At 41.2% G+C, this 27,215-nt stretch overlaps 1 protein-coding gene across 1 annotated transcript; it reads left to right on the forward strand.

Annotated features, from left to right (window-relative positions):
* The first annotated feature begins 362 nt into the window (after positions 1-362).
* On the forward strand, positions 363-26,388 carry castor2 (cytosolic arginine sensor for mTORC1 subunit 2). The gene is made up of 11 exons (XM_030747019.1): positions 363-398; positions 691-730; positions 892-1,032; positions 13,206-13,276; positions 14,368-14,561; positions 17,182-17,314; positions 18,412-18,535; positions 20,835-20,945; positions 22,698-22,780; positions 23,560-23,654; positions 24,388-26,388. Exons 3-11 carry the CDS (start codon positions 920-922, stop codon positions 24,448-24,450), a joined length of 987 nt encoding a protein of 328 aa, XP_030602879.1. The 5' UTR covers positions 363-398; positions 691-730; positions 892-919; the 3' UTR covers positions 24,451-26,388.
* The last annotated feature ends 827 nt before the right edge of the window (positions 26,389-27,215 follow it).

The following is a 27,215-nucleotide window of genomic DNA, read 5'->3' on the forward strand; positions in this document are numbered from 1 at the left end:
AAACAAAAACTACAAATCCCAAAATGTCGCGCTCCACTGCAGCCCCGCCCCCTCCGTTTGAATGGCAAGTTGTTTGTTTCACTCCGACCAGCTGCTAACTATTCCGGTCGGAGAGCAAACACGGGGAGCAGCGGTCCTCTCCGTTTAAGAAGGCCGACAAGCTGAGGGACGCTGGTTATAGAGTCACTTCCGTTTTCACATTTTTCTTCAAAGTAAGAGCATAGAACTCAAAACCATTCAAATCAGTGAGTGGGTTGTCTTTTCTTCAACAGTGCTCGATATGCAGTCATCAAGGGAGTGGCCTGCATATTTATGAATACTGAGGTAATAAATCCTTGTAGCCATTCCTCAAACACTTTAAACAAAATAGTCCTCACAGCTAAGACACAAGAACTAAGGTAATACTTGTTTTATTGGAAAAAAGATATAAACGTTTACAATAATAATAAAAATAAGTGGTAATTACGTTAACTAATAGACAAATATCTAAGTTTATTAAATACATTTAGGACTGAAAATCTTGATTTAATGGTAACAAAGTGGTTAAAGGATGGGTCAAAAGACCTCTAAAAATATTTAGTGTAGTCTGTGCTCAGGCCAAAACATTTATTTATTTATTTATTTATTTTATTTTATTTATTTATTTTTCACCCACTGCGCCGCTGGGGGCTTTTATGTTGAAAACCCCAGACCAGAAGTGTGAGCGTTTCCGTCGGAGGTTTGACAGCAGGTCCGTTTTTACCGCTTTGCTTTCTTTATTCCACACTGTCGCCCTGCTTCTTTCTCTGTTTAATACGTCTTGGCCTGCCGTCTGTGTGTATTTATTTCCTTATGCATATAAATTGATAATATTTAGCTTTTTTTTTTTTTTTTTTTTTTTTTACATTTTAGTCCTTCCTCAAATGAGAAGACGTAAAAGATGGAGCTTCATATTTTAGAGCACAGCTTGAAAGTGGCGAGTATAGAGAAAGAGGGGATCCAGATTTGCACCCACGGATTAATAAAACTCGCCTTCCTGGCCTCCAAAACAAGGTAGGTAACTTCCCATTCGTGACAGCCACGTAAAAAAAAAAGCAAAACAAAAAAAAAAAAAAACAACCTCTGAATGTTTTTCACATTCTCCTAAGTGCTGTTTACTGTTAACATTACAGCGAAGTAGTGCCCGGGGCTGCACGGACTTGTGTGCTTGGAAGGTAGCGGTGTTCACTGCTGCTCCAGCCAGTTCCTGCAGTTGTGTTAACGCTAAACAAATGCAGCTGTACGTGTTGTTTGGTTTCTGCCACCAGTTTCCAGGCCTGTCCTTGTTCTGTAGTGTCATTTTGTAGCTCTGTGCCATCTGTAGCTGGGTCGTAGCCAGAAGGATTGAGTGCGTGCGTGTGTGCGCGCGCGCGCGCGCGTCTGTGTTTATGTGTTTTTACCTCTGTCAGGGCTATTATAACCACATCAGGGAAAACTTAAACAAGCAGCAGAGGACATTTACACTCTATACGCTGGATCCCGTCCAGCAGAGTGGATATTAACAGCCAGTCAGCCTGGGGAAACTTTCATTTAAATAGCCCTGGCAGTGACAGGACAGAGGCCCGTACACTTGCCGTAGCTGTGTTGTGCAGTTTTTAACACTCTGTTAAAATAAGCCTAAGCAAATTAGTTCACACTCTTGGCTCTGGGTGTGTGTGTGTGGATTTGTGTGTGTGGATTTGTGTGTGTGTGTGTGTTTGTTTCCTGGCTATTTTGCAAATAGGCAAAGACAGTCCAAGTGTGGCAGTGAGCTGGCAATCAAGTCCTCCTTCTTTGCTGAGGAGAAGTTACTGATTTGAGAAAGAAAAAAAAAAAAAAAAGCAGTCAGATTACTGATTACCTGATGTAATTAAGATTAATTCAAGGAGCACTGCAACTGCTGCTGTTCTCATTATCAGCAGATTAGGTTTTTGTTTAATCTAGTAGTTGATTGGTCTGTGAGAACAGTGAGAAATGCAGCCAACTAACAGTCCAAATTCCACAGATATCACATTTACAGCATTAGAAAACTGGGAAAATTGAATCCTCGGGTTTTTGGAAGCTGAGACTGCAAAATATTTGCTACTTTTGGTAGAACGGTTACGTCAAAGACGAGCTTAATCTAATCATCTGCTCAGTTCAGTCAAATAGTTTCTGCTCTTTGACTCAACCACATAATGTCATCACTTGCAGTTCCCCCTGTTGGACTTGTGTCCCATGTTTGATTACATCTACATAGTGTATTGTGCAAAAGTCCTGAGCCACCTCTCGTTTTTTTTTTTTTTTATATCTTGCCTCCAAGGAGCCAGACTGTCTTGTAATTCAAGTGGTCTTGAGCAATGGTTCTCCAGGCTTTCAGAAGGTCTATCAAAGTTTATCTTTGGAAATTGCTTTTTATCTTCACTCTTTCAGTCCAGTCCTCGTACCTGACCATTTTCACAGGAATGTTGTTGTTTACTACGGGACTTTATGCTGACCTGTGAATTTTTTCAATCATCACAAAATCACCTAACTCAATAGATGAACCTGTGTTGTTTCAACACATAGCAGACAACTCAGCAAAGAACCTATTTTAAATTGTGCCTTTAAGCACTTAATTACTAGCAGGCTCTTGCAAAAACACATCTTTTGTTCCCATTTCTTTAATTGAATCTACAAAAAGTGACATAACACTTTGACAGGCATAAAATAGTCATTTTTGGACCAACAAGATGATTCTCAAAGAGCTTTTAGCTGAAAACTTGACATTCTCAGCATAGTGTGCACTGTGTCTTTAAAAAAAACTGAGGAAACTGGACAAGCAGAGGATGAAAGAAATGGAAGGCCTAAAAAAATATATCTACAGGAAATGAGGCAAAAACTGAATTTCCATGTGTGTTTGCACATGTCTCAATAAATCGCTGCACTTATTTCACATTTAAAGAGAGAGAGAGCTCAAAACTTCTGTGCAGTACTTTACTTTGGAAAGACTTATTCTTCCATGGATGATTTTTCACACACATTTTTCTTAGTCATTTGGTCAGAAATGCCTAGAAGTTTACCAAATAAGCTTACAGAGACCTACTGCCTTTACTGTATGTGGACTTTTTATGATTACAGTCATGTCACACCCCCCAAAAGGCCCAATCGGAGTCAGGAGCAACGCTGACTTTGGGTGTTGCTGTTACTTGGAAAATCAGCTGTTTTAAGTGCAGTGTCATAGCGTTGAGCTTTTAGTGTAGTAATGATTGTTTCAACCACATTCTGGTGTGTGGAACAGGAAAGGCAGAACTTGTGTGTCAGTTTGAGGACACATGATATGTGTGGTTTTGGTTTTTTTGTTTTCGTGGGTTTTTTTTGTTTTGTTTTTTTTAAACCAACTGTTGACTGTCATGTTGTTACTGCAGCTGTGATATTTTCAGTTAAAGCAACACCCACAGGAGTCATTATCCATGTGACTCTGCACTTGATTATCACTTAACTCAGTTTTACTTTGATTTAAAAAAAAAAAAAAAAAAAAAAAAGAGAGCGAGAGAGAATAAAAGCTACAAATGTTATGCAAGCTCTAATTCCATTCAGTCCATACCAGACCAGCTAATGGTTGCATGCTAGTGCAGTGGTTAGGACTGTTGCTTTGCAGCAGGAAGATCCTAGGTTTGGATCTGCTGGTCAGCTGGGGCCTTTCTGTGTGGCGTTTGCACGTTCTCTCTGTGCCTGCATGATTATCTCAGACTTCCTGTCATCCAATTGGCTGTGGATGAGTAAAGTGCTGTATGAATGTCTTTGCATTTGAGACGGGCGAGTAGAAAAGCTGAATATAAATGCCAGTCCATTTCCGTTTTCATCAAAACTTTAAGCCACCTAAAATTATACTTGTAAAATACTGGTCTCTCCTTGTATTCCTTGTATTCACAGCTACAGTGTTACATGCATTTCCTGTTTGTGTTTTTGGTGTGATGATGCACTTTTTCCATTTTCTCTGATGTACATTAGAAGCAGCTGGTTTGCTGTAAAGAAAGAAACTTAACTTAAGTTCGTTTTGTTTGTTTTTTTGCATGCAGTCTGAACTTTGTGTTTTGCACTTGTCTGTTGTGAAACTCCCCCTGTTGGAGAGCCAGTTAAGGATTGTGAGTTCAGATTACAGTTTGCTCTTGCAAACATAGGTGTAGATTTCAGGATGCAGGGGACACATCCAAACTAATATTCAGAGCACATGCATTTATCTCTCCCAGTAAAATCATGTAAGGAGTAGATGGCTTATTTAGAAAAATAATCACATTACCCAGAGGAATGTTTCCAACAGGAGTGAGTCCTTTAATTCTGCAAAAGGTTTTGTTTACTCCCAAAATGTGAATATAAATTATCCATCAACAACATTAAAAGTTCAAACAACCACTCAGTGTTTTTTGGGGAAAAGTAATTATTGTGGTCACGCCCAGAAGCAGTGCTGTGATCTCAGTCAGCAGCTGACTCCTCTGAGGTTGGTTGGAAAAGGGGGGAAAAAAATGAATGAGGATATTAGATTTTTAGTGAAAACCTAGTAAGTTAAGCATGTAAACTATTTCTCAGCTGCTGTTTGTTCTTCTTGTTTTCAGACTGTAATATAAATGATACATTCATGATTCCTAAAAATCATCTGAAAACACAGATTTCACTGGTTTTCACTCATAATGATTTTTTTGTTGTTGTTGTTTATTTTTTGGCCACAGCTGCTTTATTTGCAGTGTAGACAGACAGAAAACGGGGGAAAGATAAGGGGAAGACACGCGGGCAAATCGGCGACAGGCTGGGTATGTTGAATTCTTAACAGTTGCCTGAGTTTTGTGTAGGCTTTCTTTCTTTACGTAAATAAATACATTTAAATTATAAATTAAAGCAGAAATAGAAAATGCACCGAGTGCTCAAAATTTCCTTCACGAAGGCCTACAGATGCTTCACTTTTGTCCTCCCCAGCGTGTGAGGGGAAAACCTACATAAATGCTGCTGAAAGGCAGAAAAAAAGAGAATGAATTAAAGTTTCATTTTCTTTGATTGAATAATCATAGCTTAAAGGACTCGGCTCTTTCTAGGCTTACTTGCAAACAGTACTAGGTGCTTCATGCGCATCCATAAGTCATACACTGGGTTTCAAGCTGGAGGTTTAGGTGGCTGCTCTCCATTAATGATTACATAAGTTCATTGTTTGACTGTAGGACATGAGTGTCCGTTGGATGACACTGGTTTTGCAATTTTTCTTTTTGTAGCCGTTTCTTTTGCTTCCCCCACGATTCGTCCGAGCTGAATCCTCTCTCTACGCTACCATCCTGCACCTCATGTTGAAGCAACAACCTTGGCACCCCTTTGTGCCTCCGCTTTGATAAGCCCCTACAACAGCGCTCTTTCATCCTTATCATAGTTTTCTTCTCTCCTCTCTCCTTCCACTGACCACACTATGCACACGAGATTAGATGGTGATTTCAAGATTAACAAAATCAAAAGTTTGAATCTCATCATTTTTCTGCAGTTTTTACAAAATGAAATACTTCATCTTCTCTGTCTTCTCTCTTTTTGCTCACATTTACAAAATTAACTTTCTTTAGAAATTAAAACTTGACCAAAGCTGAAAAACTTGCAGTCCTGGAAAAGTCCAAGCGTGCTTCAAGTAGACCTTTTAATGAAACACAACTCGGTGCCGTGCCAGCATGTGGTGATTACATAACACACCTTTCAGTGCAGCCAGCTGATGTAAATAGGCCGTGATTCTCCTTTAGAATTACATTTCATTCCACATACTGTGTATTTGAGGCGAGAAATTTAATAAATTTTTTTTTTTTTCTATGCAAAGCTGTCCAAGGTATCATTGTCTCAGCTGCACCTATAAATATCTTTCTGTAAACTATGGATGGAGTTCAAATAGATGTCACTGTGTCTGCAGGACGAGCAAATAACACAGCTGATGATTTTATTAGGTAACTATATCAGTGTTGTTTTCAGCTTGTTGCTCTGCTCCCAAATGAAGAAAAAAAAAAATCTGTGAATATAATTTTGTCATTTCTGCATATGTTCAGAACTCCTCTAGGGGCTCTCACATCTATATGCAGATTCATGTATTGATACAGTTGCCAAAGAAGAAGTTAAAAAAAAAAAAACGAACCTTTTTTTTTCAAGTACTAAGGTGACAAGTAGAGTGATACTCCTGCCACTGCAGATAGTCATGAACTTGTTTATTTTTTTTATTTATTTTAAAGCCCGTCTTGTCTGGCAGGTTTGCAATCAGAATTATGATCTGAATGCCGAACATATTTGCTCTTCCAAGATGAGCTCTATAGATTCTCTCTAGGCTCCACTTGTTAGTGTTTTTCTTTTCTTTTCTTGTTATTTTTCACATTGTAGCAATGCCAGAGTTGACAGGTGGGGGAAACAAGCAAGAAAGACAAAAGAAAAAGGGGAGAAAATACGAAGAAAAAGATAAGAGGACGGAGCAGAAGTAGAAAACAACAATGGTTCACCAACTGCTGCTTGGTTTTTTTTGTTTGTTTGTTAGGGGTTTTTTTGAACATACAATAAACAAACAATACCGGGGGGGGGGGGGGGGGGGGGGGGGGCATGTCTACACAAACCAGCAATCTTGTTGAGTTGTGGTATGTGTTTGTGGTGTGACTGTGGAGTGTGAATATCTGTGTCTGTCATGAAATGTACTTAATGAGGATGGAAAGTCGCAGCAATGCCCCCTAGAAGCCAGAGGCTGATTAAAGACCCAGGATACCCAGGCCACCCCAATGAAGATCCATGGCCACATATTTCAATGACAACCACAAAGGCAACGGAAAGCATCCCGGCATGGGTCGGGCCCACCCACCCCACCTGATGGTGTTCCCGAGACGGCACAGACCACCGCGCAGGAACGGACCCAACCAGGAAACAAGGCAACCCCAGGGCCCCAGAACTTTCACCCTGACCCACACAGAGGAGGCCAGCCATCTGGCCAAGGGGGAGCACCCACCACCCCAGGCCCCACAACCTAAGACCGCAAGGCAGCACCCACTGAAGCTCCCCACCAACAACAACCAGGGCAATCACACAGACACCACAAGAAGGCAGAGGGGTTGCAAAAAGAACCCACTTGTATAGAAGTCTACTAGAAGACAACTCGTTTCCCTTGATCATGACCATAGTAAACAGTTTCCTGATGAGTTGTAGTGTAGTGTTTAACACATTTGTTTGGCACGCAAAAGGTCACTGGTTCAATTCCAGCTGGAGACACAAATCCCATGGGTTGGGTCAGGAAGGGCATCCAACATAAAACTGCCAAATCAAACATCAGTCACCCCTTTTGTCAAAGGAGCAACTGAAAGTAGTTTATTGAATACCACACAATGCTTACATTGTATATTATGGTCCCGGTCCAGATGGATTGGTGATTAGAGTCAATCTGGGACAGAAAAGCAGGACAGGCCTACCGTGATAAGTCCAGTTTAGTTTTATTCAGTTTTATTTATATAGCGCCAAATCACAACAAACAGTCGACTTGCCTTTATATTATAAGGTACAGACCCTACAATAATTACACAGAAAACCCAACAATCAAAAGACCCCCTATGAGCAAGAACTTGGTGACAGTGGGAAGGAAAAGCTCCCTTTTAACAGGAAGAAACCTCCAGCAGAACCAGGCTCAGGGAGGGGGCAGTCATCTGCAGCGATTGGTTGGGGCTGAACCCCACCTGGTGTTTGACCCCCAAAGTCGAGTTTGTTTGACTAGTATGATCCCTGTGTGCCTTGGACTCAGGTATAATACACATCTAGTGTGATTGTCATTATCCACACCACAGCGCAGAGCTCCAAAAAAGTCACTTTAAATAATTAACAAATGTCAGAAGACAGGGTCACCACTTCCCCATTTAAGGTGCAAAATGCATGAAATTATGAATTTCATTGTGCTCTGTGAGCACCTCAAAAAAGGCAGAGAAACTGAGATGCTGAGACAAACTGAATCATACTCGTGTCCAGATACCACCGTGTGTAGTGTGAATACACCCAGATATACTTCTTATACTTGTATATAAACCTATTCTCTTTAATCCCCCTGAGAAAACAAAACTATTTTTACATTGAACAATTCGTTCGTTCCCATTTTGAAAGTTCAGTCACTGCTAATTAGCTGTCTCTGGCCTGTTCTATCTCCTGTTTCCTCTGGGTGGGCTAGTTAGGTCATTGTTGTGGCAGTCCCCAAAAACTCTAATCGTGTGGTTGGGCAGACTCCATCTCAACAGTCTTGGACTCCTGCACTGTGAGTGCTGGAGGGTCACACTAACCAGAACCTGCAGCAGATGGAGAACTGGTTCATGTGTCACTACGCAGGCTGCAGAACGGGATTGCCATCCTGCAGTCCAAGACCTTGAAGTTTGAGCCCATCAACTGATATTTCCTCCATTAGTTATATGTAGAGAATTATTATTATAGTAAAAAAAAAAAAATTGGGGGATATCTCCTTTTGTGCACACATGCATGCATGTACTTGGGGCCCTTCTGTCTCCATTACCACCACAGATACAGTTGAATGGTGTAGGAAATACTAAAGACCATACCATACCAGTGTGCAGTGTCTGGTTTGACATCATGGCAGGTACATTATAGACTGTATATAGAAGATGTAAGGGCAGTCACAGTCTAAAGTAAAAAAAAAAAATCATATTAGCTAAACAGGAAATATCTTGTCAAAAATTAAACAAGCCTCAAATTCAGATTAGATGTTTGATTCCAGCTTCTCTCTGAAAATATCCTTTTTTGATGCTCAATACCACAGACAATGAGGTTTAATAGCAGCTCTAAATATGAACAGTGGACATGTAAAGATATGGAGATATTCTCTTCATGAAGACTCTTATTAGATACATTCTTACCACTCCTCTACAACTCCTAAATAAAATTCTGTAAAACTGTTTAGTTTTGGATTAATTTGCTTTTATGGAGATCATAAATCAGCATAATTCCATTAATGTGTGCCCTCAGTATTTTACAAACACACTTGCAGTGCAATGGTTGACAGTATAAACTCATTTAAAGGCTCCCTGTGACGTTCCTTGCAGGCACACAGAATGTGAGTAATGGAGGTTGAATATTTAGAGATCACCCCCACAGTCAGGAGCGACACAGTAAATCTTTGGAAGCACACTTCATTGCTGATCTCAGTGGAACAATGTCAAAGAATGAAGTAAGTCATTGATTAGGTGTATTGCAAGCTCGGGCACAAGAAAAGCCTTCACTCTAATGTTCTCTGTCAAAGTGACAGTTGACAGCTCATTTAATGCCAAGAGGAAATCCTGCTGTTCCCTCTCAGAACATTTCAGAGAGCCTTTCTGTTATTCTCGTGTCATTCTTCACACCTTTCAGCCAGTATGAAGTGTGAGCTTTCAGTAGCGGGTGTGTAAAGAATGTGATTATCAGAGGAGTGTCATGCCTGGTGTTTTGTTCTAAAAAAAAAAGTCTTTTGGACACAATTTTGAGATGGTTTTAAACATCCTTCTGAGAAGAGTGTGGTTTAAAAAAAAAAAAAAAAAGTTGCCCTAAAATATGTTCAAATTTAACTATGATTTTATAAAAGTGTTGTCTTAGCAAAATAGATGATTTTATTTGATAAAGAACACCAAGTTGTTTGAATGAATGAATGATTTTTGCATGCCTGAATGTGAAATCTGTGCTTTGCTACTGATGCCAAAATGACACTGTAGGACTGGGCAATCAACAGATGTAATTTAAATTACAATTTTGGCTACCAAGAAATATTAAAATAGGGGGTGTTCAAGGGGGAAAGAGTTGAACAGTTGATACAGTATTGATCAAAATATCTGATTTGTGCCATAACTGAGCAGTTGTGCTACTGATTAATAACTTGCATTGAGAAAAGTAATTTTTTTCCCCTAAAACCATTAAAAAACCAAAAAAAACCTCTCATTGTTTAAACAGTGCTTAACAACTAAATAAAAATACATTCCATCAAATAGTTTTGATTTTAATTGCCTGAGTAAGAGCTCTCTGCTATAATGGACAGTTTGATTCTAATATGAGGCTGCATTCACGATATGACAACCATTAAAAACACTCCTCCATAAACAAGTCAAATAAGTTAACCTGTAGTGTAATAAATGAATAAGCTATTGCTTCTATTTACGATTTACCTCATCTAAGCACATTAAAATGCAGAAATATGGCAGTCTAAAAAATCCTAATTAGAAATCGAGGTGGAGTTTTTCACACCCCTCCTTCAATGGGCCTATTAACAGACAAACCTGAAGTGTACAAGCATTCAAACAAGCACAAATTTGAGGTTCTCAGTAATTTGAATTGGGTGGTGGCAGGCATGCCTACTCGGATGTCAGTGGTGCAATAGTTAGGACACAGCAAAATGAAACTTCCTAGTTGGCTGGAGTGTGGAGTTCGCATGTTATCCCTGTGGCTGTGTGACGTCTCTTCAGGTACTTTGGCCTCCTCCCACTGTCCAAACACATGATGCATCTTAAGTTAATTAGTGATTCTAATTTGGCTGTAGGTGAGATTGCAAAGTGGATAAAGTGCTTAAGTGCATGGAGCATTGTGCCGTGTGATTATGTCTGAAAAAGGTAAATGTGTCTTATAGAGCACTCTGAGGGGTCAAATGAGATTCAAATAGTGCTAAATAATAAATTCCAGTCTATTCCGTACTGCATCCATAACATGAATCGGCATGTGTTCAGTGCTTTGGTGGGATGAGTCAGAGACGTTGACCGTGACGGCACCGAGCTCTAACTTTGCGCGTGTGGGGTAGAAAAAGGTTTTTCTAAACTTCATTTTAGGCAAAACTTATGAAGGCTTTTAAATCAGATTTGACTGGGGATTCATGGAAAAAACACCTACCCACATTATTCTCAAAACAGCAGCTGAGTGGCACGACTTACTTTTAGAAGGCCTTTGTCAAAGCATGTGCAAGTTATTCATGAGGTTATTGCACGTTGCAGTAAGTCAGGTAAATTACAAGTTGAAAACACAAGTGTCAGCTGGTTTGTGGTGTTTGTAGAGCTGGACAGTCAGCAAGTTAACTTATTTTAATCTCATACTGACCAAAGATTATTTGTATAATTTTCAGTAAATGTCTAATCAGTGACAGCTGACGGCAGTGTCTTTTGTAAGTGTAGGTAAACGGGGGGGAATCATGACCTAGGAAACATGCAGCAATGTGTATGTGAATCTACAGCCACACTGACCTTTGTAAGATTATAATTCTTTCTGTTGAATAATAATCATGTCACCATATTTATAAGCAATCCCTCCGAGACAAACATTTAAGCTTCAGGTTCCTCTAAACACTCAATTTGAGGCAGCTTATTCCAATCTTGGCCCTGTATGATGTCAGTGAGAGGTTGATTTAGTCCCATAGCTGAGTACAGAAGCCCCACCCACCTGCTGTTGCAGCCAATCACAAGAAAGTTGGCTTAATGCGGGAAGCTAAAACTGACTGTATACAAAAAACCTTGACACCCAATGGTTAGCAAAGTCTTGTAGTTAACCCTTTAACTTCAGGCGATCGCTGCTGAAGCACCGGTTTCCTGCCCTTACAAGCCGCGAACAGCTGGTTAAGATGTAGCCTATCACTGCTGAGTAACTCCACGACCGTTTGTCCTATCAGAAAAATTCAAACGGTTCCTGAAAGCCCAGAAATTGCGCTACCTTTTTATCTGACTGTTTTCATCACTGCTACCTTAACGTTTTGAAACCAGACATCACAATTCAGGTGTGGATCTGTAACCTAGGAACACTGCATGCCTTTTAATCAACCACACAGTAAAATAATACAAACCCCTTTTTATCGTGCTTTAGGATACCAATGTGGATTATTAATTAAAAAGTGATCATCGCATTGTTTAAATTGACTTAAAATTAGCGCTTGAGCCTCTTATTGGGAAAGTGTTTACTGACTTTTATAATGCCGGATGTCTTTTTCACAACCAGGAGTCACCCACTGCTGACCGTTATGAAAAATTTGGGTTCAAGGACACTTCTGCATGGACAGAATTTCTAGGCGTAGCCAGGTGGCGGAGTCTCATCTCTGCTTTTTGCAGATGATGCGGTTCTGTTGGCTTCATCAGGGGGTGGCCTCCAGCTCGCAGTGGAACGGTTCGCAGCCGAGTGTGAAGCGGCCGGTATGAGAATCAGCACCTCTAAGTCTGAGGCCATGGTCCTCAGCCGGAAAAAGGTGGAGTGCCATCTCCGGCTCAGGAACGAGTTCTTACCCCATGTGGAGGAGTTCAAGTATCTCGGGGTCTTGTTCACGAGTGATGGGAGAAGGGAACGGGAGATCGACAGACGGATCGGGGCTGCCTCTGCAGTGACGCTGCACCGGTCTGTCGTGGTGAAGAGAGAGCTTAGTGTAAAAGCGAAGCTCTAAATTTACTGGTCGATCTACGTTCCTACCCTCACCTATGGCCACAAGCTTTGGGTAGAGACCGAAAGAATAAGATCGCGAATACAAGCGGCAGAAATGAGTTTCCTTCGAAGGGTGGCTGGCCTCTCCCTTAGAGATAAGGTGAGGAGTGCGGCCATCCGGGAGGGGCTCAGAGTAGAGCCGCTGCTCCTCCACATCGAAAGGAGCCAGTTGAGGTGGCTCGGGCATCTGATTAGGATGCCTCCTGGCCGCCTCTTAGGTGAGGTGTTCCGGGCATGTCCCACTGGGAAGAGGCCCCGTGGTAGACCCAGGACACGCTGGAGGGATTATATCTCTCAGCTGGCCTGGGAACGCCTTGGGGTCCCTCCGGATGAGCTGGAGGAGGTGGCTGGGGAGAGGGAAGCCTGGGCTTCTTTGCTTAGGCTCCTGCCCCCGCGACCCGGCCCCGGATAAGCGGAAGAGAATGGATGGATGGATGGACACTTCTGCATTGGCTTTGCACCCAGAAACCATGCCATCTTTTATATACAGTCTATGGAATTAAGTGAGGGGCTGTTCTAAGGCCCAGTACATTATAATACAAGGATTACCTTGAACTGTAACTTATGCAGATGTGCTCTAGTAGATGCCCAGATTCAGAAATGTGGAGTTTCAATGAGCCGAATAGAAGCCCCTTTAATACCCCTATGATTTTATGTGTTTGTTTAGAGTGCTTTAGGAAGGAGAAACATGAGATTATTCCTACACCTTTCACATATATTTTCCACTGTTTGACCTGCTCTCCCTTTTTTCTTTTTCTTTTTCTTTTTTTTTTTATTCTTTTCCTCCAACTCAGATGCAAGTTTTTCAGTTTGACAGAGACTCCAGAGGACTACACCATCATCGTTGACGAGGAAGGCTTTAAAGGTGGGCCTCGCTTTGTGGTTCTTTAAAGTCACTGTGGCAACCAGAGATCAGGCAGCCGGAGAAGGTCGCATTGTGTAATCTATGATTCTCACCAGCACCGCGCAGCTTCAGCCGGTGGTGTTTGAGCACACTTTGTCATTATACATGTGAGGCCAGGCTGCCGCTCGCTGTGTTGGCTGAGTGAGTGAATCCGTGTCATTACACACCCTTCTCCAGGGTGACCCTCCTTGGTTGCCCTGGAGACTACAGACTATTTGTTGCATAACTGGTGCAGGTATTCTCTACTGGTGACTGGTTCTGAGTGTGTTAGTGCCTGTTTTATATTGATCTGAGCTACATTGTTAAACTTTTTGAAGATTTCCAAAAGATTTTTTTTTTTCTGACTCCGAAGTCGACCACATACTATATGTCCATATGCATGTTGATTAGGTATAATTGGGCCTGAAGGAAATATTATAATGCCCACAATTATGCCACCCAGTTCAGTCCATATAACTTGGGTAGATTATATTTGGTATGCTGTTACATTCAGACCCATAAGTATTTGGACACAGGTTTTGTAATTTTGCCTCTTTTAAATCAAACCATCAGCATGTGATTGAAGTGCAAAAAAGTCTAGGTCACTCTAATTTTCACTTGAGTCATTAAAAACCTCGGTCTCAGGTGCTAGTTTTAAGTTTTCTTTAATACAGCATAACATTAATTTGGCAAGAAGACAAGAATTTGACTCATGAATATCTCAGAAAGGGAAAAGTTGGTCTAATGCTTCGGCTTTTGCTCTGTGGCCGGACCTCAAAGCTGTGAGAAGGATTGTATTCTGAATAACTTTGGGCACAAAATCAGAAATGAAACCGTGTTTATTATACAAAAAGATACTGTATTAAAAAAAAACAAAAAACTGTAATGAGTGCACATGAAAATTACTCAGACCCAGTTTGTTTTCTTTATATTCCAAAGTATCATCACGTGTGCAGACACCAGGTTAAATCCATGCATTATGAATACCTCTGTGTTACTGCCAACCCTTCTAAAAGCTTACCATTTAATTTTGTGACAGCCAAACAAGTGTACTAACTCCATACCATTTCCAGAGCTGCCCCAGTCGGAGCACATCAGCGTTGCTGATGCCACATGGGTGGCCCTGAACGTGGTGTCGGGCGGAGGCAACACATCCAGCTCGCAACCCATTGGCGTCACCAAAATCGCTAAATCAGTCATTGCACCGCTGGCCGACCACAACATTTCTGTTTTCATGTTGTCGACGTATCAGACGGACTTTATTCTGGTGAGTATGAATAACGTTCATGTCAAGATTGTGTGAATCAAGCCTGTCCTAGCTGACATAGGCTGTATGCAGAATGGGTGTAGCCTCTGAGTGAAGTCAGTGCAGAAATGTCTTAAATCTGCATTCTTACATATGGCCAGCAGGGGGCAGTTTGCAAAAAGATGTCAGATTCTATAGAAAATTGCCTTGCTGCTCTCATTTTATGACATCAGTAAGCACATTCCTGATCAATTTATGGTCTCAATCACTAGTTTCATTTTAAGGCCCCATGTAGAGTAAAATAGCATATTTTTGGGGGAGGCTACTTTGTGACATACAGGTTGCTACCATATGAGAGTCCTCGGTCTCTGTTAGATCCTCCCTTCATTCATAACGTCAAGATAATGATGCCAAAATGCTCAAGTCGGGGCTTTAAAATGGTACTTTACTAACCCAAAGGTGGTCTGTCTTTTGTATACAGTCAGTGGGCGAGAGGCAGTATACAGCTGTATACGATGAACAGGCCGTCACACAGGCTGAGCTGAATCAGAAGTAAAATATTTCTAGTATCATCCTGTGGTCCCTCAGATATCTTAATGGCAATAAGTATAAAAACAGCCATAGCAACTGCTGCAGAATGAGCCACCTCTCCACTGCTGATTTGCATGTTCACTGGAAACCGCTGGGATGCATTTTAATTAATATGAATTCAAGCTGTGCTTCTAGTATCACGACAGCACTTGACCTCACACTTGCCCCCATTTTCATGGTCTGTCAGAGTAAACTAAAAGTGCAGTTTCTCTTTAGATACTGTTAGAAAAGCTGTGTGTTTTATGAGCTAACAGCTGATCAGCTTCTTGGCATGCTCTGTGCGTTGCATTATTTGTCTGTTGTGCAACCGCTGGCAGCACAGTTGTGTACATCTACAGCGCCTGATATGAAAAAGCAATAATCTTGGATATAGTGTACCTTGCACGGGCCCACTTCTTTTGATTTAGGACAAAATCTTTTTTCATGCTGGGCTGTCTTTGGCCAGAGGGAGACTTTTTTTATTTGTTATTGCCCTGCGTTAGTGGGAAAACACAGCCTGCTGACCAGCTCCTGCATTTTTATGAAAATGAAAGGAAGGGAAAAAAAAACTGTTTGGATGTTGATAATCTGTTACATAAAGGGGATCAGCAGCTCAGTCTCTGGAATTGAAGGTATCATACTCAGGGCCCTGTTTCCTGTCTCGACACTGACCACTCCTTCCCACAGTCCTCATTATTGGTCTATAAAACAGGGGGGGGGAATAAAAGTACTGCACTGACCCTGTCATTCACACCCACCAGCCATCTCCTGTCTACATCTCACTTTGTGTTGGACTGCATTACTGAATCCCTCAGCAGACCAAAAGACAGACCAGCTTAAGATCCCCCCCCACCCACTGGTATGATCTTTTGTGTTGCATAAAGCGGTAAAGCCTGACCCAAATGTTGAATACGCTCATTTACACTGAGCCACAAGTATCCTGACTGAGTCAAGCTGCTCAGATCCGCCACACATACCAGCTTCTCAGGAGTGACTGTAACAAGAGCGATGGCAAATACTCCAATTAAATTGACGCCACTGTTACACCCCCTTTTCCTTTTTGAAAAAAAAAAAAAAAAAAAAAAGAGATCACCTTAGTTTTAATTGGACACAGCAAAGTTAAAGTTGTATAAATATTAATTGCTTCATTACTGTAATGATTTTGGTGGCTTTTTCTGGACCCCTGCTGTCAGCTATTAGTTTCAAAGAAATCTGTAAAACTAATTTCCTTGAAATTTGCTGTGAAAAGTTCTGGCTCCCTCCAGTTCTTCTTGACCCCTTTAAACTTCATTTTCTTATTCTCCACAAAACATATCAAAGCCACATGCTCATGAACCCCACTCTTAATACAGTTACACATCATCTGAGTAGACTGTGACATTAATGATTTTAAATAGGCTGAAAATGCAGCTGCACTTTAAAGGGGAGCTGTTTAGCTCATGGTCTGTTTGTGTTTCAGTTTACTGGGTATTCTTTGTTTTCTGATTCAAACCATTGTATGCTCCTTTCCTTCATGTTGCACATGTTTACCTTTGTGTATGAAAAAACTCTACAAATAAACCTGCTTTGACATATTGCTCAGACCTAATGATGCAGGATTGTACTCCCAGTACTCTCGTGGCCTAAGGGTGAAGCTGTCGATTGGCTGCATGCAGCTGTAAACAAGCTTTCAACAATGAATGCATGATTGGCATAACAGGCAGAGATCCATGTTCCTTTTTATCCAGCCATGTTAATACTCAGAACTAAAAGCTGTGTTTAAAGCAGTCAAAGCTCATGCTTTGACTGCTCCTTTTTACAATATACAAATCTGTCTGAATGTGATTAGTCCAATCCCATTTTCTGGCCATTATCAAAAACCATTTTGTAGAAAGTCATTAAAAGCACATGTAGATTAGTCAGGGACAGAGAGTGGGCACACTGAAAACACTAAAGCATTTCATTGGGGAAAAAAAATAAAGCTTAGGCTAGGAGACTGCGAGAATGGGATTTCCCATCAGATGATTTCTCTGAAACTTCACCAGCATTTCTTCCTCTTAACCTTTGAGCTCGTTCATTTTGTTGTCTGCAGGTTCGAGAGCGAGACCTGCCGATGGTCATGCACACACTGTCTTCCGAATTCACTTTGCTTCGTGTGGTCAATGGGGAGACTGTTGCAGCTCACAATCTGGGGGTCACCAATGGCTTTGTAAAACCAAAACTCGGTGAGTGTAAACAAACTATTTGAATATTTCTGTCTAGAGATGAGCTCAATGTTTTCATTTCAGTATAACTGTAGCCCGACACTCGCATATTAAACAGTCTGGGAACCCACTGCCTAGTTTGATGATTTACGAGACCATGGCCAATTCTGTAGGGCTTCCAGTGTATCCAGCACTCATCTGGGCGTAGACTTCCAGGTCCATGTACTGGTCATTGTTTATGAATGCAGATAGCTTTTTAAAAAGCCAAATTGTCACCACAGTATGGTTCTGAGATTACATGTCAGCAAACACAATCTGTAATATGATTGGGTGATAGTACTCGGACTATTAGTGGAAACCAGGAAAGTTCTGCTACAAGTGATCTTGTCCTTTTCCCTAAAGATTCTTCAAACTGATGACAAGGTCTCTGCAGTTGTATTAAATAATAGGAAATGGGTTCCACAAAGCACTTGCAAGATATGCATATTAATATGTGCAATGCCCCAGACATTAAAGTGGACCCATTATTCTAATTTCCAGCTACAGTTTTTATTCTTGGAATTTACTAAAGTTGGTCTGCATGATTCACAGTTTATAATAATCCTCATCTTGTCCTGGGCCTTAGTGCAGCCCCTCGGTTTATCCTCTGTCTGAGACAAGACCTTCTCTTCTCTCTCCCTTTAAAACAACTTTCTTCTGATTGGCAGCCCCTCGTGCACAGAAGCTTAAACCAGCAGGTGGGTGGGGCTTCTGTGCTCACACAGCCACTCTCAATGGCTTAGGAAAAAAGCCACTAAAAGTATTTAGTGCAGCCTGAAGCCTGTCTTTGTGGCCTTACACTTACGTGTGATCTGGAGCTTTCAATTACACAGCACACGGTCTTTATCGGAGCATGCACGGATGTCATGGGACAGTCAGTGTTCCAGCAGAAGAGTGTCCCTGTTGGTGTACAAGTTTATCTTGGAAGTTCCTTCTTAATGTTGGGAACTGCAGCTTTCAAGCTAAACTTTTAACCCAGTGCAGATGAGAGAGAGGAGAAAGGATGTCAGGAGAATTTAATGCCATGTAGCCTTTTATTTAGAAGCCTCCTAAGAGCCTTCATGTATTGTCTTTTTCAGTGCCCCGTCCCATCATTCACCCCTTATCCAGTCCCAGCAACATGTTCTGTGTGACCAGCCTGGACCCAGACACACTGCCCTCTGTAGCCACTCTGCTCATGGACGTCATGTTTTACTCTGGCGGGTAAACCATTTTTATTACTTCATTACGGCTCTAAAGGGCTTTTTTTTTTTTTTTTTTTTTTTTCTTTCCAAGATTTCACTCAGACAGCATCTTTTCATGGTCTAATCAAATGTAGGATGTTACCTGAAAGGGATACTACACCACTTTTGTGCATTAATATTAGGTTGACCAAAATGGAAGGTAGTATGCAGTCTCTGAAAACGGATGTCTTCTGATGGAACTTTGTCAAGTCTGAAAAATATCTTGATTCATACTTGGGGGGCATAAAATTAAGGAAAGCTTTCCCACACAAGGAAGGGAAATTAAAAGATGCTAAATGGTGGCATTATAGGAATATGCTTTGGAGCTCAGCCTACACGAGAGGCTTATTGTCATAATACTTTGACCTCTGACGCATCAGTTCAAACCCTTCTTTCATCTTTTATCTGTTTCACACAATCATCATCATGTAAGTGCAGTACTCGAGCATAGGACTAACTCCATAAACCTTTGAGACCGTGAAACGATTCCATCCATTGTGCATTACGCCGCATGATCTGAGAGGTTTTTATCTGTTGTGTGCAGTAATACTTTAATTAAAGACCTTTTTGGCCTTCTCAAAGCACAGAAAGAATTAAAAACATTAACAATGACAGCTTCATTCTTCTTAAATGAGCCAGTTTGCAGGCCTTCCAAGGTATTTTGTGTGTTCATTTACTGATATGGCTCACTAGGATACTTTAGAAATGTAAATTACAGCACTGTCAATGGGCATTTTCTTGTTTTCTGATTTTTGACAAATGCCTGCTGTGAAAAAGCTCTATAAACTTAAAAAAAAATAAAATAAAATAGGGATGATGTGCCATCAGTGTCAGGAGTGTTTTTTGCTTACTGTTAATTAGCAATTAGTGTGATTACTTTGTAAGTGTGAAGTTGGCTGTAGTGTAGACCTGTTTCTTCCCAGTAAGACCAGCTCGGAACACCTCACACAGGAGGCATCTTTCAGGGATCCTTGTTGGATCCTTTCAATGTGGATAAGTAGTGGCTCTGTTCCAAGTCCCTCCCAAGTGACTGAACTCCTCATCCTGTCTCTAAGGGAGAGAGCCCGTTCACCCTCCAGAGGAAGCTTGTTTCCAACATTTGTACCCGTGATCTCATTCTTTCAGTCACTACCCAGAATTTGTGTCCATAGGAATGGAGATCATTCGGGAAACTGACAGCTTCACTTTTACGCTCAGCTCTCTCTTCGCCACAACATCACTGCTGACACCACCCCAATCCGTCTGTCAATCTCCGGCTCCATCCTCCCCTCTCCCGTGAACAACACTGTGTTCCACTCAGCTCGGATGTCAGATGTTGGAGCTGGGAGTGGCATCACTCCCAAGCTGAGCTTGTTCTAGCTGTAAAGATGGAAAAGCAAGGAAAAATATGATTTTTGAACCTTAGTGATAACAGCGCACTGTTTGTTTTTGCGCTTACAAACATTGCTGCATGGACAGAGCCTCATCAGGGCTCTGCCTGTGGCTTATTTAGCAAGTCTCAAATACACAACAGTATCTGCACAGATTACAAGTTTTACAGGTTTATTACTGTTTAGATGTGCTGCCGCCATCTTGGATCGTTAAGTCAGGGTTGCTGTGTCTGCTCTAACCTTCTGAGTTGGAAGTCTGACTTGACAGGGTGTTCCAGTTGAAAATTCTGACTTCCAGTGGAATGTGGTGATACTTAGACTCCCTGACCTGGAGTGGGCACTCCACCCTTTGACACACATGGCTGTTCAGTGAACCTCAGTCAGCAGCTTCTCCTTAGCATTGTATAAGTCTAACAACAAACTGACTTGACATGTAACAACTGGTTGACCTCTACCTTGCATGGCTAACAGAGTGGTTAGATGGTCTCAAGATAGTAGCTAGTGCTGCTCATTGTTAGCATTGTTGAGGAGCCAACAAAGGGAGAAATGCGGTACTCGGGCGTGGACTTCTGTTTGTTTTTTCCTATGGAAAAGTGCTTCACGCAGAAATCAGCCCAACTAGTCAGGCTGTTAGGCAACAGAGTCGAGGAACGTTTACCTTTTTAAATTCTCTTTTTATCCATTCACACTCTGGCCTTTAGGAGCCTTTTCATTTCCCTCCTGTGTAAGACCAGACGAGGCTCTGTCATGGCATACACTTTAAAATCTGTAAAGCTGTGTTTGCTACTGCTTAAGACATTTCACTTATTTGTTGCTAGGTAGCCACCAGAAATGTGTAAAGGTTAACCAGACATCAGTCAAAGTGTTTCAGGTCAGATCAAAAAGCGAGCTGTGCTTTTTCTTTTCCAGGCAAAAAGAGTCCGGAGCATCCAGTGAAGACTCCAGCCACATCCGCTTCTTCTCCTTCTCCCTGATCGAGGGCTACATCTCTCTGGTCATGGATGAACAGACTACACAAAGGTGCAGTAGAGGAAAAACACCTGTGACTCAGTTATATGTGTAGTGCTGCTGTTTAATTAACCACACTTTCAAGGTGTTGTTTTCTGTTAGTCAAAACTAAGGGGACATTGTAATGTATTCATGCAGGGGAGCACGTTTCTGATTGTTTGAGGCGGTGATTAGTTTGTTGCTAGGCAGTAAGCAGAGAAGTTGGGTGTATTTCACTTAAGTCACAGCAGGTTTCAGTCTGACTCCTCTATTTCCCAGTTTCTCACAGTACACACTAGTTAAGAGGGAAGGGCCATAAAGGAACCTGAGCAGCTGCAGGTTCCACGTGGTTTCTCCTCTGTTACGTCCACATTAGCATCTGATCAAAGGTTGGCTGTTCACAAAGAGCTCTACATTATATCTTTAAACTGTGTGGAGGTAAAATAAAAATCACAGTGGTCTTGAAATTTTAAGTTTTTAGATTTTGTTCCTGCAGCATGTAGGTCATCCATGTCCCCACGTTTTATGTAAGACCGAATGTGCTGCCTTAAAGGGATGGGTCACCCATTTTACTCTGCCTTACAATGGCTCTTTTCTTCAGTGCAGCAGGATGCACAGCAGTCAGACTTTACCTGTTTTTGCTCTGTGCTGTGAGGCTAGTGGCTTCTTCTGGTGCCATAATTTGTTAAGTAAAGGGAAAAAAAGGTCAAATAAAGCCTCACATGGAAGATATTTAAAGGTGAAGGATTCAGGGAAATACTCTTCTCTTAAAGAGGAAAAAGCCAAAGTCCAGGTTAGACTAAAACTGAATGAGTTAATAATGAGTATAGAAGTCAGTAGGAAAATAGCCCTCAGCTCCCTTTGACCTTTCCTGCTGACTTCATGGGCTCGGTCACTATTTTGAGGGCATATAGGACACAACGTGAAAGTGTCAGAAAGGGGGGATTATCCAGGATATGTTCATTGGTTAATGTCTTGTCCAATCATAAGCCAGTGAGCGTGCGGTTTCAAAACACCAAGATAGTGACAACGCTCCGGGCTTCATAGTGGACTTCACTTACCAATCAGAAACATTAGGTGTCTCCAGTTAGGTTTCATACTGTCTGAAATAGACGGCTAGCTGTGATTCAACTTTGCTTTTCAATAGTAACAGAAAAAATGAGCTTGCTTTATTTCCAGGTATCAGTTGTACTTTGGAAGAAGTACTTCTCCCATTGGCTGCTCGGAACGAGTGTTTCTGGGTTGCAAAATGACCTAAAACTGTGTTTGCACGAGGCAAAACTTGCTGGTTTGAATGCACCATGAGGCATTAAAAGTACAGTCAGAATGTTTTCAGAAACATGGCATATTTTTTTACCAGGTAAGACTATTTAAAAAGCACAGGAAAAAAAAAACTTTAATCAAAATTTAATATGGCCACCATTTACATTTAAAATGGCACCAGTCCAGGTAGGTTTTTCAACATCTTGGAAAAACTGCCACACTTCTTGTATGGATGCAGAACGTGTTCTCTTGCAGTGATTGCAGGTCACTGGAAAGAGCTTCATCAAAAATGTCTAAACACAGAGAGGATGGTGTCCTTCCTGTAGCATCTGTTACAAGACTCCTTCCCATCTTAAGTCCCTGAAACAAAAAATTCTTTTTCTTGAATCATAATAAAAATTTTGTTTCTGCAAACAAAATAAGATTGTATTCCATCCTCTAAACCAGCCTATATCTGCTGTCTATACAGTTGCATTTGAAGAAAGAGTGAAGCTAATCTGTTGGGGGGTTTTTTTCTTCCAGGTTTCCAAACAATGTACTTTTTACCAGCGCCTCTGGGGAGCTTTGGAAAATGGTTCGAATTGGAGGACAACCTTTAGGATTTGGTGAGTTTTATTTTACTGTAGTTGTGGTTAGAAGCAGGTCATATTATATTGCAGTAAGATTAACCAAACGCCAACACGGCACATGTTCAAGTATCAGGATCGGGGTCTTCAGGTCACAACCAGCCTAAAGGTCGATTTAAAACTGCCTCAAAAACCAGACCAGTACCCGGGGCTGGTATCGCGTAGCAAGAACCAGGCGACAGACATTACAATATGTTGTGTGTGCTTGTACTACTGAGCAGTATTCAGACCAGCTTTTAGCTGGCATTATGGGTTTTTTTTTAGTTTTCTTTGGTACAATCTTTCGCTCTGCTGCCAGTAGACCTTTTTTTCTTTTTTGATTGGTTAGATGTTGTCAGTATTGCCTCTTTCTTGTGAACACACTCGTAGCTCAACTGATAAACCCTGTGTTGACTTATTGAGTTAATAACAACTTTCATGTGACCGCTTAGCCTGATACTTAATGTTAAAATAAGTGATAAGGAAAATATAACCAGCGTGTTGCACTTGTTTCATAGTACGGGCCCCTGGAATGAGTTTGGTAAGATTAAATAGATTCTTTTCATGGACATTTATGTAATTCTGATGTAAAATCCCAATCAGCAGACCAAAAAAATCCAATAATTTAAAAGTATGAATTTCAGAAGAAAACCTCAGACCTGGCAGCTCTGATCAGGATAATGTGTTCTAATGATTAATGCATATTATATCTATCATGAGGAATAAAGTCATTGTCAGCCTGTCAAGAGGTTAAAAAACCTGTTTTTAATGGTCTGCAGATGAGTGCGGCATCGTGGCTCAAATATCAGAACCGCTGGCGACAGCTGACATTCCAGCTTACTACATTAGCACCTTCAAGTTTGACCATGCTCTGGTAAGAAATACTTTCTATTTACTATTACTACCAAACTTATAATTTGTTGGTTATAGGTTCTCAAATGTGCAAACTAGTTCCCTTTTTAAAAAAATAAAATAAATGTGTTTGTAGCTGTTGGACTGTTGGTTATTCTAAACAGTTAATGGCACTACACTAGACTGTATATAAAAGATGGACACATAGCTTCTAGGTCTGAAGAGTAAAACCAGTGCAGGAGTGTTTTAAAACTGCATTCTTTCTGATGGCCAGCAGGGGGTGGCTCCTGATTACAAAAGTTCTGGGAAAACAGCGCATTGTAGAGTCTGTGACCTCACTAAATGCTTTCTTAAGGACCATTTTCTTAGTCGTTAGTTTCAAGTCTTAAGGAACACAGCTCGATGTGCATTATGATCCTTGTCAGAACCGTAAAACTGGGTATGCTTTGGGGCAGGCCTGCCTTGTAAACTGTTAAATCACCACAGTATGAGAGTGCAGCGTCCCTTGAGATCTTAGCACTTTCTGAAAACCTTCAACTTAAGAGCTCACTAAGCAATGGTCATGGTGGCTGTGTCCATCTTTTATATTCAGTTTACAGCATCAGTTATATGCAGTGAGCAGTTAGGATGAAAAGGTTTCATTGTTTTCAGATGCTTTTAGGCCAAAAGGAAAAAAAAAACATCTGAAAACAAAATCATAAGATTAACTGATGAATAAAAAACAAAAATTATCATCTGCTTCGCTTCATCTTCAGGTTCCTGAAGAAAACATCCAAAGTGTGATCGTTGCTCTGCGGACTGAGAGCACCGCGCAGTGAAGGAAACTGGAGGAAGCGATGACGACTACCATCTCCAAAGTCATTTAGTCCAAATGTTTATCATGTCCAAAAAGTGCCAAGAGCTTGCTAGCAGACTACTGTGGTCAGCTCTGAAAGGAAGCAGGGAGAGAGGAGGGGGACAGTGTGCTAGGGATGCCTTTGTTACTCGGCCATTTTCTTTCCCCACAACTACTCCTTGCCTTCCTTCGTGCCCGAGGCCCCTCCCCTCCACCTGCCTGCTCTGGTAGTTTTTGCTTTAGTTTACCAAACTGTTTCTTTTCTTTAAAGCTGCTTCTTCCCACTCCCACATCCTCCTGAGCACCCTACTGTATTAGTTACATAATTCCTTTCATGGAAAGATGACGAATGTACTCTCAAAACAAAAGAATTGTTATATATAGTTATCAAATCACCCCCCCACCCCACCCCACCAGTCATTTTTCTCAGTGCCAAGTTGTTTGAATGCTTAAACCGATGCCTTTGTCAAAAATACTGCACATGTGCAATTGAAGGAGACGACCAGCGATGGCGTTTTTTTGTTTGCTTTTTTTGCTTTTTACTCACTGTTGACGTTGTTTTAATCAAATATCTGATTATAGGAGTCCCCTTTACTTAGACATTAAAATCAGATGCTCAGTCTGGAGAAACATGAGGTGACTCAAAGCTCCACTTTTTTTTTGGTGCATTAATAAGTTACATCCATTCACATTGTGAGCAACATGATCGATAGACCAATCTGCAGATTTGACTGTTTTATTGATCTGCCTTATTAGCGCCCTTTTATTTGTAGCATTAATGGTTCACTTAATATTTGATTTTTGGGTTGGCTAGAAAAAGGTTATGGTTCCCATCAGCCTCTGCTGCACACCGTTTACCTGAAATAGTCAACATGGTCCTTGTTTGACCTCTTAAACACTAGCATGATAGCATTACAGCTACTACCACACTAACCACTATGTACCAAATTTAGGTTCACTTCACCACAAACTTTTAAGCCCCAGTTTTTAACCATCTTAAGAGGATTTTAAATTAGTTCTGCATCCTCACACTGCCACATATTTTAATCTGATTATAATATGTACAAAATTACACTGAAATCAACATTTTTTTTGTGAACTCTTGGGTGGAATGGGAAAAAAAGTGCTGATAAAAATTTGTTTACTCAGGTAGATTGGCTTTAACTTTCAAACTCAATCAATAGATGTTAAGAAACAGATTTTAATTGGTTTAATTTATAGTAGACAAATAAAGAAGTATGATAGAGGCTGGAAAAAGAGGAAAAGGCTACCCCACCCCATCAGTACTTCAAATATGCACCTACCGACAACACTGATCTTACTAATAACTTTTCACCGCCAAAAACTCTCACGTTTGAGAGCAATTATGCCGACACTTTCCAATGACCGTGTTGCTCACAGTGTGCACGGGAGTGAGGAAACGCTGAAAAGATTTGCATCTACCCTAGAATTAAAGCACTGAGCCACTTTGACAATGTGCTAGAATAATGTCAGTGCGAGTGTGCTAACATAAGCTACGGTTCACACAGGGGAAGGAAGGTTACACTCCAAACCCTGGTGTCCATTTAGGTCTTGAAGCTGCCCCTCTCTTACTCCAGTCTGCACTTTAATGCAGGTCCCACCCCCACAGACCTGCTGTACTGATGTGAACACAGAGGGGGCAGTTTTCTTTAAATAGATCTCGTCCATATGGAAGGATTGGTGATGTTTTTCTTCCTTTTTGTTTTCTTTTCACACCACCTTCCACCTAACTGCAGCCTCTCCTCTGATCACATTTGATTGGTAGATATTCTGTATTTGTCAGTGTTAAAACATGAGGATGGTGTTATTTCTTCTGATTCCATTTCAAAAAAAAAAAAAAAAGGCTTTCATTTTGGAGCTTTGTGTGAGGGGGAAATAAATAAATGAGCTGTTTTTTTGAGCTGCTTGTGTGTTCATTTTTCACCCATGTGCCACTTTACTGACTTTATTTACGGGGGGAGGGGTTATACTTTAAACAATAAACTAGTGACGTCACTTCCCAATCCCCTCCTCAGACCCTCCAGATTGACCGAATGAGACTTTGAAATCAAATCTTTAGGCATTTCGGGGTTATTAACACAAAATATGTAAAGTATACCAGCCAGGGACAAAATATAAGAGTGATACAGTTCCCTTTCAGTCAGCTCACTTAGTACAACACATATAGTCTATATATTAACTCAACTGTCTTCATACATATCACTTTGAGTGCTTCAACTCTTCTGGGAAGGCTTTCCACAACGTTTAGGAGTGTTTATGGGAATTTTTGACCGTTCTTCCAGAAGCGGATTTGTGAGGTCAGACACTGATGTTGGAGAGAAGGCCTGGCTCTCAGTCTCCACTCTGATTCATCTCAAAGGTGTTCTATCAGGTTGAGTTCAGGACTCTGTGCAGGCCAGTCAAGTTCTTCCGCATCAAACTCTCTCTGCTTTGTGCACACCAGCCCATAAAGACATGCCCTTTCCTGTTCCAACACTCCAGCACACCAGTGCTTTGTGCAGTGGTGTGCAGTCGTGTTGAAACAGGAAGGGGTCATCCCCAAACTGTTCCCACAAAGTTAGGAGCATTAAATTGTCTAAAATATCTTGATATACTAAAGCATTAGGAGTTCTTTTCACTGGAACTAAGGGGCCGAGCCCAACTCCTGAACAACAACCCCACACCATAACCCCCCCTTCACCAAACTTTACACTTGGCACAATGCAGTCAGACAAGTACCGTTCTCCT

This window comes from Archocentrus centrarchus, chromosome 14 (assembly GCF_007364275.1).
Source record: "Archocentrus centrarchus isolate MPI-CPG fArcCen1 chromosome 14, fArcCen1, whole genome shotgun sequence".
NCBI classification, from domain to species: Eukaryota; Metazoa; Chordata; class Actinopteri; order Cichliformes; family Cichlidae; genus Archocentrus; species Archocentrus centrarchus.

Coding starts and splice junctions, on each gene's coding strand:
- castor2 (XM_030747019.1), top strand. CDS start 920: ATGGAGCTTCATATTTTAGAGCACAGCTTGAAAGTGGCGAGTATAGAG. Junction 13,277..14,367: donor TGACGAGGAAGGCTTTAAAG/GTGGGCCTCGCT, acceptor TACCATTTCCAG/AGCTGCCCCAGTCGGAGCAC. Junction 17,315..18,411: donor CTTTGTAAAACCAAAACTCG/GTGAGTGTAAAC, acceptor TGTCTTTTTCAG/TGCCCCGTCCCATCATTCAC.